At 36.0% G+C, this 17,002-nt stretch overlaps 1 protein-coding gene across 1 annotated transcript in view; it reads right to left on the bottom strand.

Annotated features, from left to right (window-relative positions):
- Positions 1–15,354: 15,354 nt before the first annotated feature.
- Positions 15,355–17,002, bottom strand: part of CFAP69 (cilia and flagella associated protein 69) — a 46,895-nt gene continuing 45,247 nt past the window's right edge. Inside the window, exon 24 of the mRNA XM_087946192.1 lies at positions 15,355–15,752. Coding sequence (XP_087802318.1) covers positions 15,576–15,752 — 177 coding nt within the window. The 3' untranslated portion in view covers positions 15,355–15,575. The remainder of the gene's footprint in view (positions 15,753–17,002) is intronic.

Here is a 17,002-nt window from a genome sequence, read left to right as displayed (position 1 = left end):
AAAGGGAAATCTATGAGGTTGGGAGCCTAGCATCTGGAAAGAGTCTGGAAGTAGTGGAGGATTTGGACTATTCCATTTGATTTTCATTCAGATAGACTTTATTAAAGTGGAGACGGGAAGAAGATCGAAGTCGACAGAAAAGAGACAGCGCGGCGCCAAAGGCGATACTTAGAAACGCTGAAGAAACGCTGTTATTTAACAACATAACTGATTTAACTGATATAAACCACCTAACAGACCTTCGGGAGAATACTGATCTATTTGAGGAGGTGGTTTCATTTGAGGAAAACCAGGACAATTGAACTTAGGAACGCTAAGATAAAAGGTAAAATTGGAAGCTTCCGAATGAGTGGAGATACCGCATAATGGCAGTCATTATTCAGCATTTTTACCTCCCCACTTCTGGTGCATTTGGTGTGGGTTAGAAACAGAGTCAAGTAAAAATAATCTGATAGGATCTACTATAAAGAAATTCAAAAAGACTAGTTTTTGTTCTCTTATTTGGTGAAATCTTTAATCTTAAAAGACATAAGGGCAATGCTTTGACCCAAGTTAACTTAGTTGCTTTGGCCAATTTAACCAAGTGGCCAATTTGGCCAATTAAACCATAGTCTTTTTCACCCTCTTATTTAATTCTGCACAATAAGTGGCATGGAATTTCCATGGATTGCTAAACAATCTTTGAAGTGAAGTGATTTCCATTTTCTCAACCAATACCCAAACAGGCAATCCAAATCTGGGAATAGTTTACGTCAAAAAGAAGTTTTATGTATTTATGTTTTGTGTAATGTTTGTTTAAGTTTGACAGGATGTGGAAGAACACTAATGAAACTATATTTAATGAGTATATAATTTTAAGGCAGAAGAAATATGATTAAATAGAAGGAAAGGAAGTAATAAAGAGAAGTTTTGAAAAGATATGAAGTTGATTAGATAAGATAAATATATATATTAAATTATAGAAGTGTGATAATTTGGAATTATCTTCTTTTTAAATAAGATGGTTTATTTGTTTCTTCTAGAAAAGATATTTTATGTTACTACATCCTATGTTTTGTTTGTGTGTGTAAAAAAACTAATAAAGTTTGGCCAAAAAAAAAAAAAAAAAGATTTCTGAACATTAAAAAATCCTTTTTTGATATAAAGTGGGAAGGGAGAGGAAAAGAATAAGGGCAGGACTTGGAAGGAGGAGACTGCTTGGAATTCAAAAGAATTTAAAGTTAAATCTTAACAAGACTTCTAAAGGATACATTTTAACTGGAACTTTGCAACTAAATAGTAACCCCAAGAAGAGAACGTGAAAAAAGAAGAAAGTGTTAAAAGAAACAGCTTGTGTATATTTTGATTGTTTGGTGACTTTGGGACTTTTGGAAATCATATTTGAATGACTAAAAACAATTGGATGGTTGTTTTTAAAAAAACCTCTGCAATGGCATCACCTCTGGATGAACTGAATGAACTGGATGAACTGAAAATTGAATTTAAAAAATATAAGGAAGAGGAACAAGAAGGGAAGGGCTTCTTTGGCTCCATTTTTCAATGCTTAGAAATGGCGATTGGTGTCTACAAGAAACAACAAGAAAAGACTGCGCAACAAGAAGATTGGGACAAAGAAGAAGCCATTTTAATGAACAAGTAATTCTATCTGGGGAAGAAAAGGGAAAGGGGGAAAGAGAATGGAGAATCTAAGACTTAAAAACAGCCAAAAAGGGAAAAATAATGTGAAAAGGGGATATAATTTTGGAAAGCAACAGAAAAGGGAATACAGAAGAGTGAAATGGAGGTGGAGAGACAGGGGGGTAAAAAGGGGAGAGAGAAGAAAGGGAAGAAGGAAGGGAAGAGAAGTTACAAAGGTGTGAAGCAAGATGTAAAGAAACAGGATTTATTCAGAGATAATGGGTGAAAATTTAACTGAAAAAGGGATTCTATAAAGGTACATAAGATCGTATTGTTATATTTGTAATAGAAATAATGTTAGAAAATTGGAAACAACGTATGATTAAAAAGTGGAATAAAATAGTTAGTGTAATTTAGTGAAACTTTTGTGAACAAAATAAATGAAATGAAATAAATGAGAGAATTGAACTAGGAAGGAATGGGAACATTTTAACCACTCAACGTTTTATAAAATATAAGTGAAGTGGGAGGGAAGTAATTATGGAAAGTTTATAAGTGTTTCCATAGAAGTATGATACTTATTTGAAAAGTAATGTGTAAAAAGTTCAAGATTTAAATGAATATTAATATTAATGATAGAATTGAATTGGTATGGATTGTTGTTTTAATTATGTTATATATTTATAATTTTTTCTTTTTAAAATACATTGTGTAGTTTTAGAATGTACCAAGCAGAATCTGAACGGAAGTTATGTATTATATTAAGTGTTATAATTGTAGGGGAAAGATATAAAGGCGTCATATTCCAATCAGTGATCACAGGAGAAATTTTGCTTAATGAGAAAAGATAATAGACAGCTGAAACAGGACAAAGAATTTAAGTATGAAGATTTGAATTGAGATGAAATAAATAAAATAAAGAAAGTTGAAAGTACTTGTGTGTACCTCCTTCATAGTTTGCGTGTGCTTGTTTTATTCTTGTTTAAGCAGTAAGTGTGTGAAATTAAAAACTTAAGAAAATACCTTCTTTCTGCAGGTCATTCATTAGGCCAAACAAGTCAGTGATGTGAAGACACAGAGCACTGTTATCGTTTTTATGTAAATACTTGTGTGTACCCCCTTTATTGTTTGTGTGTGCTTGTTTTATTCTTCTTTAAGTAGTAAGTGTAAAAAATAATAAACCACTTTTTTGTATATCTTCTTTTTGTAGATCGTTCATTAGGGCAGGGGCCCCCAACTTGGCAACTTTAAGACTTGTGGACTCTGGGAGTTAAAGTCCACAAGTCTTAAAGTTGCCAGGTTTGGAGACCTCTGCATTAGGGGAAATAAGCAGATAGCACTATTATCGTTGTTATGTAAGATAGGTTTTGTAGCTGGCATGGCTGATCCATGTTTATTCAAAAGAGAAAGTAATGGTGTAATTTCATTGTTGCTATTATTTACTGATGACATAGCATTAATCACCAAAACTGAACAAGAAGCTACTAAAATAATATTACTGTTAGAGAGGAAATTTAAGATAAAACAGGAGAAATAAAACAATATCTTTGTTTAAAGATAGATAGAACTAGGAGAGGATACAAGATCTCACAGGCTGATAAAATTAACCAATTACTAAAAAATTATAAAATGGAACTTTGTAAAATGAGATGAAAAAGTGATATGATGTCAGAAAGCAACAGAAAAGAGAAATACAACAGAGAGGGAAGACTAAGAGAGTGAAATTGGAGAGATGGGGGATCAAAAAGTTAGAATGGATAAGAAAGAAAGGGGAAAAGGAAAGAGAAGTCATAAAAGCTTTAAACAAGATGCTAAAAAAGAATTTTTTTCAGAGATAAGGGTAAGATAATTTTATAAAAATGATTCTGCAAAAGTACATAAGAATGTATTGTAGACATTAGTATTTGAAGCTGAGTTAGAAAATTAGAATATTATATGATTTTAAAATGTATTAAAGGGAAGCCATGATTTAATTATAGAGTTTAATTTCTTATGAAATATTATCTTTATTGTTTAAGAATTCATAATAGAATCTAATTTCCTATGAAACATTGTTTTTACTATATTATAAATTTAATATTTCTTTCTTACTTTTTTTTAGTTTTATTATTACTTATTAAATTCAATATTATTTGTTTGTTTTATTATTTTGAAATGTAATACTTAGAATGTACGGAGCAGAATCAGTACGGAAAATATGTATTATTTTAAGTGTTATTTAGGGAAAGATAAAAAGTTGTCATACTTCAATCTGGGTTTACAGGAGAAATATTGTACTAGATAGAAAGGATAAGTAGGTGATTGAAAGAAAACGGACCAAAGATGCAAATATAATTATTTAATCGAGATGGAATAAATAAAATAGAATTAAAAGAATGAGTAGGAGAGAGAAAATATATGGAAAATAGAGAATGCTAAATAAGATATGAGATAGTATATTAAGTGAGTATAAATCTTGATTGATGTACCTAGTCTGAAGGCTACTACATTAAGGGCAGCATTAGTGTGGGTAGCTAAGGAGAAATATATTATAAATCATTTAGATATAGAGACGGCATAGCTGCATGCACCACTGCAACACACTATATATTTAAAGAAACCTTTAGGTATCAAAACTGATAAAACAACTGATTGCTGGAAATTAAAAAAAGACTCTTTATGGCTTAAAGCAATTAGGATATGAGTGGAACCAATGTATAGTTAAAGAATTAACTAAGATAGGTTTTGTAGCTGGCATGGCTGATCCATGTTTGTTCAAAAGAGAAAGTAATGGTGTAATTTCATTGTTGCTATTATTTATTGATGACATAGCATTAATCACCAAAACTGAACAAGAAGCTACTAAAATAATATTACTGTTAGAGAGGAAATTTAAGATAAAACAGGAGAAATAAAGCAATATCTTGGTTTAAAGATAGATAGAACTAGGAGAGGATACAAGATCTCACAGGCTGATAAAATTAACCAATTACTAAAAAATTATAAAATGGAACTTTGTAAAACGGCTAAAACACCGATGAGCCAGGAGATTAGCCATAGTGATGTTCAAAGTTCTGTTTTTGATAAGAACATTTATCAGTCCTTGGTCTCAGTAATTGGTCAAGGCCAGATATCGCATACAGTGTTAATCAATTAATGAGATTTAACGCTGAGCCAACTGAAAGGCACTGGCAAGCTGCTAAGCATGTGCTAAGATATCTAAAACAAACAATGCATTATGCATTATATTTGGAGCCTAAAGATGAACTGAGTTTAACTGCATATGCTGATGCAAGTTTTGCTACAGTCATAAATACACAAAAATCTACATTGGGTACTGTAATATTATTGGGAAAAGCATTGATTGGAGGGAAATCTATAAGGCAGAAACATCTAAGTTTGTCAACAATGGAGGCTGAATTCTCATGTTTGTCTTTATTATGTACGGATTTAGTTTTGTATAAGCAATTATTAATTGATATGGGAATTGATGTAAAAGATCCTATTGTTTAGGAAGATAACCAATCAGCAATACAGATGGCTTCAAATATTGCTGTTAAAACAAGAATGAAACACACAGATATAAGATATTTAAATGTGAGACAATGTATGCAATGTAAGATGATTAAGCTGGAATACTGTATGTCAGAAAACAATATAGCAGATCATTTTACAAAGACCCAAGGCTCTATAAAGCATAAGGCTTGCTGTGAAGATTATGGACTTAGAATGTAAGGTTATATATATTGTCCTACCCCAAAGGGGAGAATGTTAGGAATGTAAGTCACCTAAGAGTTATTTGGGTTGGAAATATATAAACCAGGATAGACATTTTAATACTGTATCCTTAAGAAAATGCAAAACTGTAGTTGGGTGTGTTTTCTCAAACGGCCATAAGATGGAGCCAGAAAGCTGGGTTGTCATACTCTTAGTCTCAGTCTCTCTGTTACTTCTGTTGGAGAGAGTTGCCGTTCCTCCATTCTTCTAATTGACTGATATTCTTGGATTTGTTGTAAATCTGATTCTGAACTGTTTTTGACACTGGAATTTGTTATTGGATTATCCCTGGACTAAAAACTGACTGATCTCACCTGTGAATGACTTTGGACTGTCTATTTTGAACTTTGCTTAAACTTTCTGGAAGTAAAAACCTACATTTACTGTACAGTGTATCTGTGTGCTGTGTGTGTATTATTCAAACACTACTCTCAAATACATCTCCCTGTATGCTCTCATTCTCCTAACGGGGAATTACCTCAACAAGTCTTTTCTTCAAGTTTATTATGAAGCTTTCCAAAAGTCTTTCCCGAGGAAGTCCAACAAATCTATTATTTTGTACAAATTTTATATTTTTGAAAGTTTCTGAAGTAATTAATCCATCAAACTTGTTTCATAGGGACCCTTTCTCTGTTTGAGCACTTCAAATGCTTTAATTGATCTCAGCACAAGTTTTTTGGCCTTTATGATGTTGATATTTCTTCCTTGCAGTGCATTTGACAGAAGAGATATTTCATTGAGAATATAGATCATCAGTGCCAAATCATTTAAAAAATATATGTTTTCAAGACGAACAGCCATACCAGAGTATTTTTCATTTGCATGAAAGTACTGATGTAGCACTGGATAAGCACGCCACTCAGTAGGGTTGACCTTAAACTACAGGCAGCCCATCTTGGTCCCAAAACTCTACCAATCTTTACAATTTCAATTCCAAGTTGTTCGGATATTTCAAACAGTTCGTTTTGGCTCTTACAGGATTTATGGAAAATACTGTGTATCTTGTCAAGAAATATTTTGAAATGATTTAGTTGCTTAATGTCCTTTATGGAATCATCTAAAACAAGTTGGAGGTGATGGTTTAAGCAGTGCCATATTATTTTAGGGAAGTCTTTTGCTATTCTTGTGCTCACTCCAGATTTTCTTCCAAACATATCACTGGCACCATCAGAGCAAAATGCTATTAAATTTTTTTGCAGATAGTCTGTAGTAAACCCAACATTATGTAAACTTTCCAAAACTGAAGAACATATTGTTTCTGCATCTTGTTTTTCCAATTCAACAAGCTCAACAAAAATTGTTGGTGAACTTCCGGTTCGTCGGCTTCGCGAGCGGCAGGGATTTGCGTTGCGCGATCCCTGCCGCCGCTAGCCGTTTTTGGGCTCCGACCCAGCCGGGTACGAGCTAGGCCGCCCAGCAGGGGCAGCTGAAGTAGGGGGATCCGGAGAAGGGTTTGGGGGTGCTGCAGACTCCCTCCCTGGCCGGCAGAACTCCCTTTTCCCAGGACTGTGCAGCGGCGGTCCGTAATGGCCGCCACAAAGAAGCTGGCAGCCGGGTAAGAATGCGCAGGAGGAAGTGGAGAAAGTGATTGAGAGGAGAAAGTTTTTCTTGGCTCCTAGGACTCTAAGACATATTTAATAAAATTCCTGAAAAGTATGATTCTCTGAATAATACCTGCCAGAAGAGGAAAAAAGCGGCTGCTTGAAGGTGCTGAAAGGATAGCTTTCCCTCTTTTCCTACGGAATAAATAACTGGATATTAAGAAACCTATTTTTTTAGGTGGAAATTGGTTTTAAGCGATGAGTGGGAAGAGAGAGGATTAAGAAGAAAATATTTGTATGCTAAGATTTGTTGGAGCAGATGCCTTAAGGATTTGAAGACTAGAATATATTGTAATAAGATTTTAAACAGATTTGGACTTTCTTTCTCTTTGATTGATATTACCCCAGAAGGAGAAAGTGAGAACTCTGCCTTGGTTTGGACTGATTGATAACTTTGGGACTGTTTTATCTTTTTTATTTTCTTTTGAATATTCTGGTTGTTGTAAGAAGAAAGAAGGAGAAAAGAAAAGAAAAGATTTATAATGGCTCTTTCTGTTGAGGAACTAAGAAAAGAATATGAACAAGCAAAAAAAATGGTAAAGATGGTGTGGAAGAAGCTTTCCTTTTCTTAGAAATGGCGCTTACTAATTATCAACAAAAATTACAACAGATGAAGACAGCAGAGGAACAAGAAAGAAAGGAAGGAGCCATCTTTAATGAACCTCAGAATTTGATCCAGAAAAAAGGAAGAGAGAAAGAAAAGAAGAGAAGAGAAAAGAAGAAAACTAAAGGATTTAAGGACTTAAGATCCAAAAAAACATTTAAGAAAGGGAAAAATAAAGTGCAAAACCAATATGATGATTGTAAACAAAGGGGAAAAGAAATACGACAGAGAAGGGAAGCCGGTAAGGCAGAGGCTAGAAGAAGGGGGGGTAGAAAGGTTTGTTGGGAAAAGAAAGAAAGGGAAAAGGTGGAGAAAAGCTACAATGTTTTGAAATTAAATGGAAAAAAGGAATTTTTTATGGATAATGGATAAAGTATAATTTTTTTTTTTAAAAAAAAAAAGATTTTGCAAGGTACATAAGATGAGATGGTAGTATTGCAATGGTTTAAGAGTTGATAAGAGATTAAAATGTTAAAATGTTTAAAAATGATTGGCTTTAAAACTTAATAATAGGAGAGGTTTAGAATATTGTTTTAATTAAAGAGTTTAATAAAATTATGGTATTGATGTTATTATAAAATTTTTATTATAGTATTTCTTTTTAATATTTGGATTTATTGTCTAATTAGGCACTTAATTGTGTTGGATGTATTAGTTAGATAGAATGTACCAAGCAAAATCTGATTGGGTATTAGATATTATTTTAAAGATTAATTTGATTAACTTAGGGGGGAGATAGAAAGGCATCATACTCTGATTAATGATTTCAGGAGAAACTGATTTTCTTTTTTTTCATAAGGGATGAGACAAAGGGATGATAAAAAATGGACAAAAGATACAAATATAATGATTTAAACTAAGATGATTAATTAAGGTAGAATTAAGAAGTGTGAAATATGTGGAGAAGTTAATATAGAAGGGTTAGAATGGTAAATAAAATAAGTAATGATATGTAAGATGAGCATGAATATAATTGAAGTCCATGAAGAGAGAAATACCTGGGTCCAAGTTACTTTCCAAAAAGATTTTTTTTTATGTTTTGTGTGTTGTGTGTATATGTCTTTTTTGGGGGGAGAATTGGTAAAAACTTGTAGAAATATAGAATGAGAATAATGGTAACTAAGTCAGAAAGAATCAGATGAAATAATAATAATGATATTGAATAAGAGTAAAGAGAAGTAAAGAGAAATTGAATAAGAGGTTTTGGTATATTATATGGAAATGGTTTAAAACAGAATCATAATTTATCTGACTTGTTAAATTTACAATGGAAAAAGGTTTAAACATGTAATGAATAATGATAATTTGTGTGTTTTAAAAAATTAATAAAACTTGTTTTCAAAAAAAAAAAAAAATTGTTGGTGGGTTATCTGAATCCTCAACTTTTACGAAAACTATCACAACTGCATGATAGCGTTGAGGCTTCATCAATAATTAAACATATTTTCAGGTTCTGTTCAATAATGCTATTAAACATTTTGGTTTTAATTTCTTTTGCAATGAAATCAACTATTTTCACTGCAGTTGGCCATGAATGCAATCCTACTCCAAGATCTACACCCATAACAGTTTGCAATCCTACCTGTCCTTCTATGTCTGAAAATGGTTTACATCTTTGTGCCAGACTGTAAACTGTCAAAAATACTCTATAAGTAGTAACTAAATATTTGTCAGACATCTTATCTACTGATTTCGTTATAGCATCCTGCTCCCCTTGTTTTAAGTTATCACTGCAAATTGCGTGAGCTTTAGATGTAAAATGTTCTTTCATTTTTTTTCCTCAGAGAAGCTTGCTGAAGTTCTTTAGTTGTCCTGATGCATCAATCTTGTAATGTTTCCGCTCCTTGGACACATGAACACTTTTCTCTACTGCAAAGTCATGTTTTGCGCAGTACTTATAACCTAATTTTTTCTTCAAAACTTCCAGTCCCTCATACTTCTCTTGAAAACTTCTATATTGCTGCAATGTCTAGCAGTCTGGAAGATCAGGAAGGCTTTCTGTTTCGGAGATTGACTTGCTGCTTTCTCCTTTTCAATTGGTAGCAGTGCTGCTTGTGACCCTGATGGTTGTGGATCTGTTGTGTCTGATTATGATTGTTCCATTCTTGGTTTCTTGCCAAAGAAAGCGGTCAAACTCTGTTGTCTTTTCATCCTTGCCTATCAGCTACTACTGCAAAAGACATAAAACAATATCGTGCTTTGATTGGACTTGTTTGTGGCTGTAAGCTGAGGACTAAGGTAACAGAAGGGATCTCTTTTTTCACCCAACAAAGTACAGTCTTATCAGCATGGGGTCCAACAAACAAGAAAGATACAGTTTTTCATTGTTGGAAGTTAAAACCCACTCCTCTCCTAGGAAAATGAAATATTTTAGGATATATTAAAAAGGCAGAATATTTCCCCTAAAAAGAAAAGTAACAACTCAAGAGAGGCAGAAACTCAGCCCCCTCACCTTTGCTAATGGGCCATTACCCTGGCCTAGGCCAGTCTATTTTACATAACAAAGAACTATTCCAGGTAGAGCTATAATAGGAATTGCCCAAAGCCCTTTCCTTACATCATCATCCAGCAAGGCTCAACCAAGTCTGGGACTCAGGACAGCCTACAGAGTTGCCCCTGCATGGCCCCATCGGAGTCTGACAATCCTGTTAGTGGTGTCATGGTTAAAACAATGGTAAAGCAACATATGGATTTAAAACCAGAAATATTTTGTTGGGTAGAATACATATTTAATTGTACACATGTAACAGCTGCTAGAATTTTGTTTGCACAACAATGGAATAACAAAGATATGAAAATGAATAAAAATATTAGAATGTGCAGAAATTTAAATTTAAAGAATTTACAATCAAGGAGAAGGCTTAGAATACTTTTTAACATGGGGATTTCTTTTATCAATGGCTAGAAACAGAAGTTAGAAATGTAAAAGTATAAAAGAAAACACCTATTATATAAGGAAAGTTCAGTAAAAAGGATAAGCAAATATTATTAGTATTTGATCATTGTTAATGTGTAGATAACTTTGAGAGTACACCTCCCAGCCCCCCAAAAATACTGCAGATAAAAACCAGTTTTTTAACTAATCCCCAGACAAAGCCACAGCAATAAAAACTCGGGATTGTTCCCCCAAGGACCCAAAACCTCACACCAGAAATCTCAGTCCTTCTGCCTTTAAGAAACCGCCAGGCAAACAAGCCAGACAACAAAAAGCAACACTAAAGTACAGCCATTATTAAGGTAACTCACCTGGAGGTCCCCTTTTCCTGATTCCTGGCAGAATTAACCACCATGATAGGAAAGACAAAAGACCCAGTCAAGAACAATAGCAGGGCAATCATGAACATTGAAACCCATTAAGCAGGCTCAGCTCCCGTTAAAACCAGCTTTAATAATGGTGAAGTATTATACCCCAAAACAGGTTACTAATTTTCTCAGAACTCATAAAAGCAGCTGCACTTCACGTAAAATAACCCCTGGCCTGCATGCTGCAAACATCAACATCAAAAAATGCTAGGACATGTTGTTATGTGCCTATAAATTAAAGCTATATTTTTAGATTTTTCCAGCTGTATTTGCTTTGTGAGTGTGTGTAACATGACTGGATTGGTAGCAGACCCACAAAACTACCCAACTGAAAACACATTCCCTACACAACTGAAAACTACACACACACACTCACAAAGCAGATACAGCTTGAAAAATCTCTTTAATTTATAGGCACATAACATTTCACACAATTCAAAAGAACTTCCATACACACACAATGACAATCTCACAAAGCAGCTGCTTCCTAAAAATAGAAAAGCAGCTAAAATTTTCCAAATTTTATATGACTATTTTTTTAGGAAAAAAATTAACACACTTACTGTTTTTTTAAATTAGGGGTCTTCAAACTTGACAGCTTTAAGACTTGTGGACTTCAGAAGCCCTCCTCCAGTCATGTTAGCTCAGGAATTCTGGGAGTTGAGGTCCACAAGTCTTAAGCTTGCCAAGTTTGAAGACCCCTGCCCTGATTTAAATAATGAGTAGGAAAAAAAGCCGCTTACTTACCCAATTGAAGAAAGTAGGCAGGCAGAATCAGTTGCTCACCAATGAGCATCACAAAAGCAAGGCAGGAAATTGCAGCAGCAGTTTGGGAATCGGGAAAAGACGTCTGAAAGAGGTAGGTGCTTGCTGGAGGCTGGAGGTGGGAGGGAAGTGGGTTCTTTTAAAAAAGGCCTTTTCTCTGAGGGCTTTTAGAAGCTTTGGGGGGCAGCGATCACGGCGGCTTGGAAGATCTAGAAGAGGGCGGGCTGCACCGAGATGATCCAGGGGCCTTTGGCAGCTGGCACAAGCCATTGTGGTGGCTTGGCCGGCTGCGCCAGGCCCCAGGTTGGAGGCCATGACCTCCAGAGGCAGCTGGAAGATCTGGAAGAGGGCGGGCTGCGCCAAGGTGATCCAGGGGCCTTCGGCAGCCAGCACAAGCCATCGTAGCAGGTTGGCCGGCTACACCAGGCTCCAGGTTGGAGGCTATGGCTCCAGAGGCAGCCGGAAGGTTGGGAAGAGGGCGGGCTGTGCCGAGGCAATCCAGCAGTCAGTACAAGCCATGAAGACCTCCGGCAGTCAGTACAAGCCATCGTGGTGGCTTGGCCAGCTGGGCCAGGCCCCAGGTTGGAGGCCATGGCCTCCGGAAGCAGCCGGAAGGTTGGAAAGAGGTGGGCTGCGGGAAGGAGCGCCAGAGGTTAGGGCTGGGGCTGGGCGGCGGGCAGCTAGCAAGTCAGTACTTACCTGGTCCTGTAGGCAGGAGAAGGCTGGAAGGTCCATTGGGAAGAGTAGAGTAGAGTAGAGTAGAGTAGAGTCAGTCTCAAATCAGCTTAGGCAGGCAGCCACACAGCAAACTAGCATGTACTGTACAAGCGATAGGGCCATGTGGTGAAGGGTTTTTAGAGGGTGGGCTTGGGATGGGCGAGCCGAGCGTTGTGCGGGCGGAGCAAGCGAGCAGGCAGGCAGGGCAAGTGAGCAGCAAGAGCAGCGAGAGGATGGGTGGGGCAAGCAAGCGAGCGGTGACTACTCGGGCAACTGGGAACCGGTTCGGGGCATGGCCAGCCAGAAATCGCTAATGGTTCTGTGACCCACACCAAATTCTTGCTAACGAGTCACCAGAACCGCCACAAACTGGCTGAATTCCATCTCTATACTGGAGACAGATTCTTGGTTCAAAGAGCATAGGCAAATACTTACCATGAGAGATGAACTCGCTTGGAAGGGATTGAAAATATATGTCCCCAGTTCATTACAGCTAGAGGTATTGCATAGTTGCCATGACGTGAAAGCCGCTGGACATTTCAGGTTTGTGAAAACTCTTCACCTGACAAATCGGCAGTTCTGGTGTCCAGGTATGAAAAAGACCTGGAAAGCTATGTGCAAAGCTGTGTGGTATGTGCCACCATGAAGAAAAGAACAGGAAAACCACCTGGGTTACTATAACCAGTTGCTATGCCAACCAGACCATGGGAAGATATTGCCATGGATTTTATAGTTGACCTCCCCGAAAGCCATGGCAACACAGTCATTTGGACCATTATAGATTTATTTTCCAAACAAGCCCATTTTGTTGCCTGTCCCGGTTTACTGTCCACCAGGAAACTAGCCAAACTATTCATTCAGCACATATACTGTCTGCATGGTATACCATGAAGAATTGTGTTGGACTGTGGCATCCAGTTTACAGCTAAGTTCTGGAGCCAATATCCCACCATGATCCTTGCAAGGGCCGAGTTCAGTATTTCACCTGGCTACCAATGGAGGGGTCGAACAAGCCAATGCCATGGTGGGGCAGTATTTATGGTGTTATGTTCAGTATCAACAAACAGATTGGGTGGATTTATTACCCTATGCTGAGGTGGCTTACGACAATGCTATACACATTAGTACTGGATATTCTCCGTTTAAGATAGTGCATGGCCAAGACTTTGTCCCGATACCAGAGTGCCCTCGGGAAGTACTAGAGGGGGTGGGGTTACAAGAATGGATAAATAACATGCAGCAGGTGTGGGGAACAGTTAAACAGGCATCAGACAATGAGCAAATCTATATAAACAACAAGCTGATAAGAAACGAGCCCCACAACCCAACTTCCATGTGGATCAGAAAGTCTATTTGTCAACCAAGTATTTAAACCTAAAGATTCCCAGCAAGAAACTGGTACCCAAATACATTGGGCTTTCCTAATTGAGAAAATCATCAATCTGGTCACTGTACAACTTAAACTACTAAAGTTGCTGGGGAGAACTCACCCTGTATTCCATTGTAGCCTTTTACGACTAGTAAGGTCAGCTTCCATATGAGGCCCTTCACTCCCAAGTCCTGGTCCTATTATGGGCCAATTACAGTATCTAGTGCTATGGAAAGGATAACCATTGTCCGAGGCTTCCTGGGTAAACAGTATGGCTATGAGGGCACCCCAAGCAATTGTAAAATACCATAGGAGGAACCCCATAAGCCGGGAGGGGGTGACTACGTTAAATGTTTCTTCCTGTATTTCCTGGTCTGCAGGTGCCTCCTTTGTTGTAGAGGGCCACATGTCAGCTTGATGTCATCCATTCTGGGGGTGGCCCGGCCATGGACATTGCTATGAAGCTCTGTGACTCCCGATCATTAAACTGCTGCAAGCCTGCAGGTATAAATAGCATAGGACTGAAAGCTGGAAACGAGTTCCTCTCGAGAAGACTAACGGAGCTTGTGCCTGCTGGTTGGGGCGTGCTGGGATAATTGGTTGGGGCTTGTCAGGATAATTGTGGCAGGGCACATTGGGTGCTTAAAGGTGGTGGGACGGGCTAGTGATTAGCCCTGACTTTAATCTCTGTTAGCTTTCATTGTCTAGCAGCTGGTCAGCTAAGCACACATTCCAGAGGAAGATAAATTGCTTACATCAATTAAACACTGTTGTGGCTGTTATTCTTTCTTTTGGGCATGTGACAGAACCCGACATTATGAATATTCTGATGGTTCCATGCTGAAATATGTGTGTTAATTAATTATTTTCTTTGACTAAATATTTGTGGTAATATTTATGTTTCTGTTGTGATTATTCAGTTTAATTTTGTAAATTCAATGTCAAAATTCTTATACATCACCATACCTTTATATCTCAAAATTCATAAGGTACACCTCTACTTGTATAAATTCATGTCTGTATCTAGAAAAAGATGTGTGCTAACAAATTAAATCCCTTGTTAGCAGAGACCATATTATCCACATTTTTAAACTTTCACCATGTTCTTATGATCTAATTCATCAATAAACATGATAGTTTATAAATATTTTCTTCTTTGACTTGTTGTGAAATGTTTGTGAGTGAATTATGACTCGGAGTTTCTACATGAAACAATTTCCATGAAAAGGCAATATAGTTCTCGGTATTTGAGGTTATTTTGATCATGATTTTCCATGAAAAGAAGATATTACTCTTGATGTCTTTGATCCCAATAAGTACATTTGAAAGTGAACTAAGATGCATATAGGTGTAATCAATGAATCATCCACTTTGTTAATGAAAGTTTTAAAAAACCTTTATCTCTGCAACACATCATGTTCCAGCATTTCTCCCATTCAACTTATTAGAAAGCAATTACTTAATTATAACAGTGATTACCAATGGCACTTTCATTTTGTTCCTTTATGTCCTTTTTCCTTCTTTTTATGATTCAGATGTTTGTTAGCATAATACACAGAGTTAAATGCATCTTAGTTAGTACTGCAAATTGAGTTAATTCGGCAAAGATTAGACATAACTGATCTTCATAATGTATTAGATTTATTGGTTGAAATATTAATGTCCACATTATTTATACATGAATATGTATATATGCACCCATAGATACAAGTATATGTTATTTAAAGATAACATTTTACTAATGTCCCATATGATCCAAATAGGCCATTAAGATGCACCTATATATAAACAAACTCTAAGTACAGAATTATGCAGAACGGTCAATATCAGTATTGAACAACATTTATTTCACAGTTACTGAACTTTTCTTGAACGAATCTATTACTTTAACTCCTTCAAATTTTTTTAAGGCTCCGCCACGAATTGGAAGCTTTTTCAGTGCAAGATCTGTATCAGCTAGCGGCCCTCCAATTAATTCAGAAGGTGTACTTTCCACTGTTACCAAGCGACCAGATGCAACCTGCAAAAATAAAAATGTTACTCAATAATATGAAAAAACAAAAACAAGAGTTCAGTTTCATTTCTATTTTCCAATCTGAGAAACTGAAAGATTGGCAGCTTTAAGTGTGTGTGTGTGTGCGTGCGTGTGTGTGTGTGTGTGTGTGTGTGTGTGTTTTGTAGACAAAAAAACACTATAAAACAGACAGAAGATATTAGAAACACCAATCAAGCAGAACACAGCAAACTCCAAGACCAATAAACACAGACCAAGACTCTCAACCAATCAGGATGAAGAAAAAACCATTCTGGCACAGCAATAGGCTAGCACCAAATTTAAAACAGAAACGGCTGTGAAAGCCCGACTCACAGACGAACACATTACAGAAGCCTGATGATGGCAGATGAGACTCTGCCGAAACGTGGCTACAACTTTAAAAGCACAATTATAATGACGTGGGAAAATACCCGAACAAAGCTGAATACCATATATATAAATACCCGCAAAAACTTAAGAAAACAAATGTATGTATGTATGTATGTATGCATGCATGCAAAGTTTTATTAACTTGACTTTAAAAATGTTTGTTTCTTATTCATCACTCTATTTTCTTTATCAAAATTACATTTTTGTTTCAAAAATATATTCTTATTTTATTGCTTAGATTTGAGTTTTTTTATTTAAACGATATTATTTATATAAACATAATTTATAGAATCAATACTGACTAAAAAGTAAACTGTCATTTGCAATATATAGAGAAATAAGTAAGAGATAGGATAGCCAACTCTTCATTTGTATATTGCACTTGCTAAGACTAGTAAATTATTGTCCCTACATCTTTTTTGGACTTCTAAAAACTGCTTTTCCTCACTGTAGTAGTATCTCTATTCCAGTCAGCAATCAGCATTATTTCCTCACTGTAATAAAGGAAGGTTTTATAAATTCTGCTTACTTTAATAGTATGAAATCCAATAGATTGTACTTTTTGTGTTCATGTGTGTGTCTATGTATATTAGAAAGAATCAAAAGTACCACCACATATGCTTACAATCACATCTATATCCTAATTTATATTATGTTCAAATCAAAATGTTTTACAAAAATGATAGATAGGAGGAAAATATTAGAGGTTTTTCTGAACCAAAGCCAATTATTTAATACTTTTAAACCATGCATCCAATTTACAAAAAGTTGACTGAATAAAAATCAACTTTAATATAATTATTTTAACAAACTAAAATAGTGTATTGGAAATGCCTTCCTAAAAG

Source organism: Notechis scutatus, chromosome Z (genome assembly GCF_049901735.1).
Source record: "Notechis scutatus isolate UNSWTSFEM ecotype Mainland chromosome Z, rNotScu1.2, whole genome shotgun sequence".
In the NCBI taxonomy this organism is placed as follows: Eukaryota; Metazoa; Chordata; class Lepidosauria; order Squamata; family Elapidae; genus Notechis; species Notechis scutatus.
The sequence above is the reverse complement of the archived record's forward strand: the minus strand, read 5'-3'. Positions and strand labels throughout refer to the sequence as shown.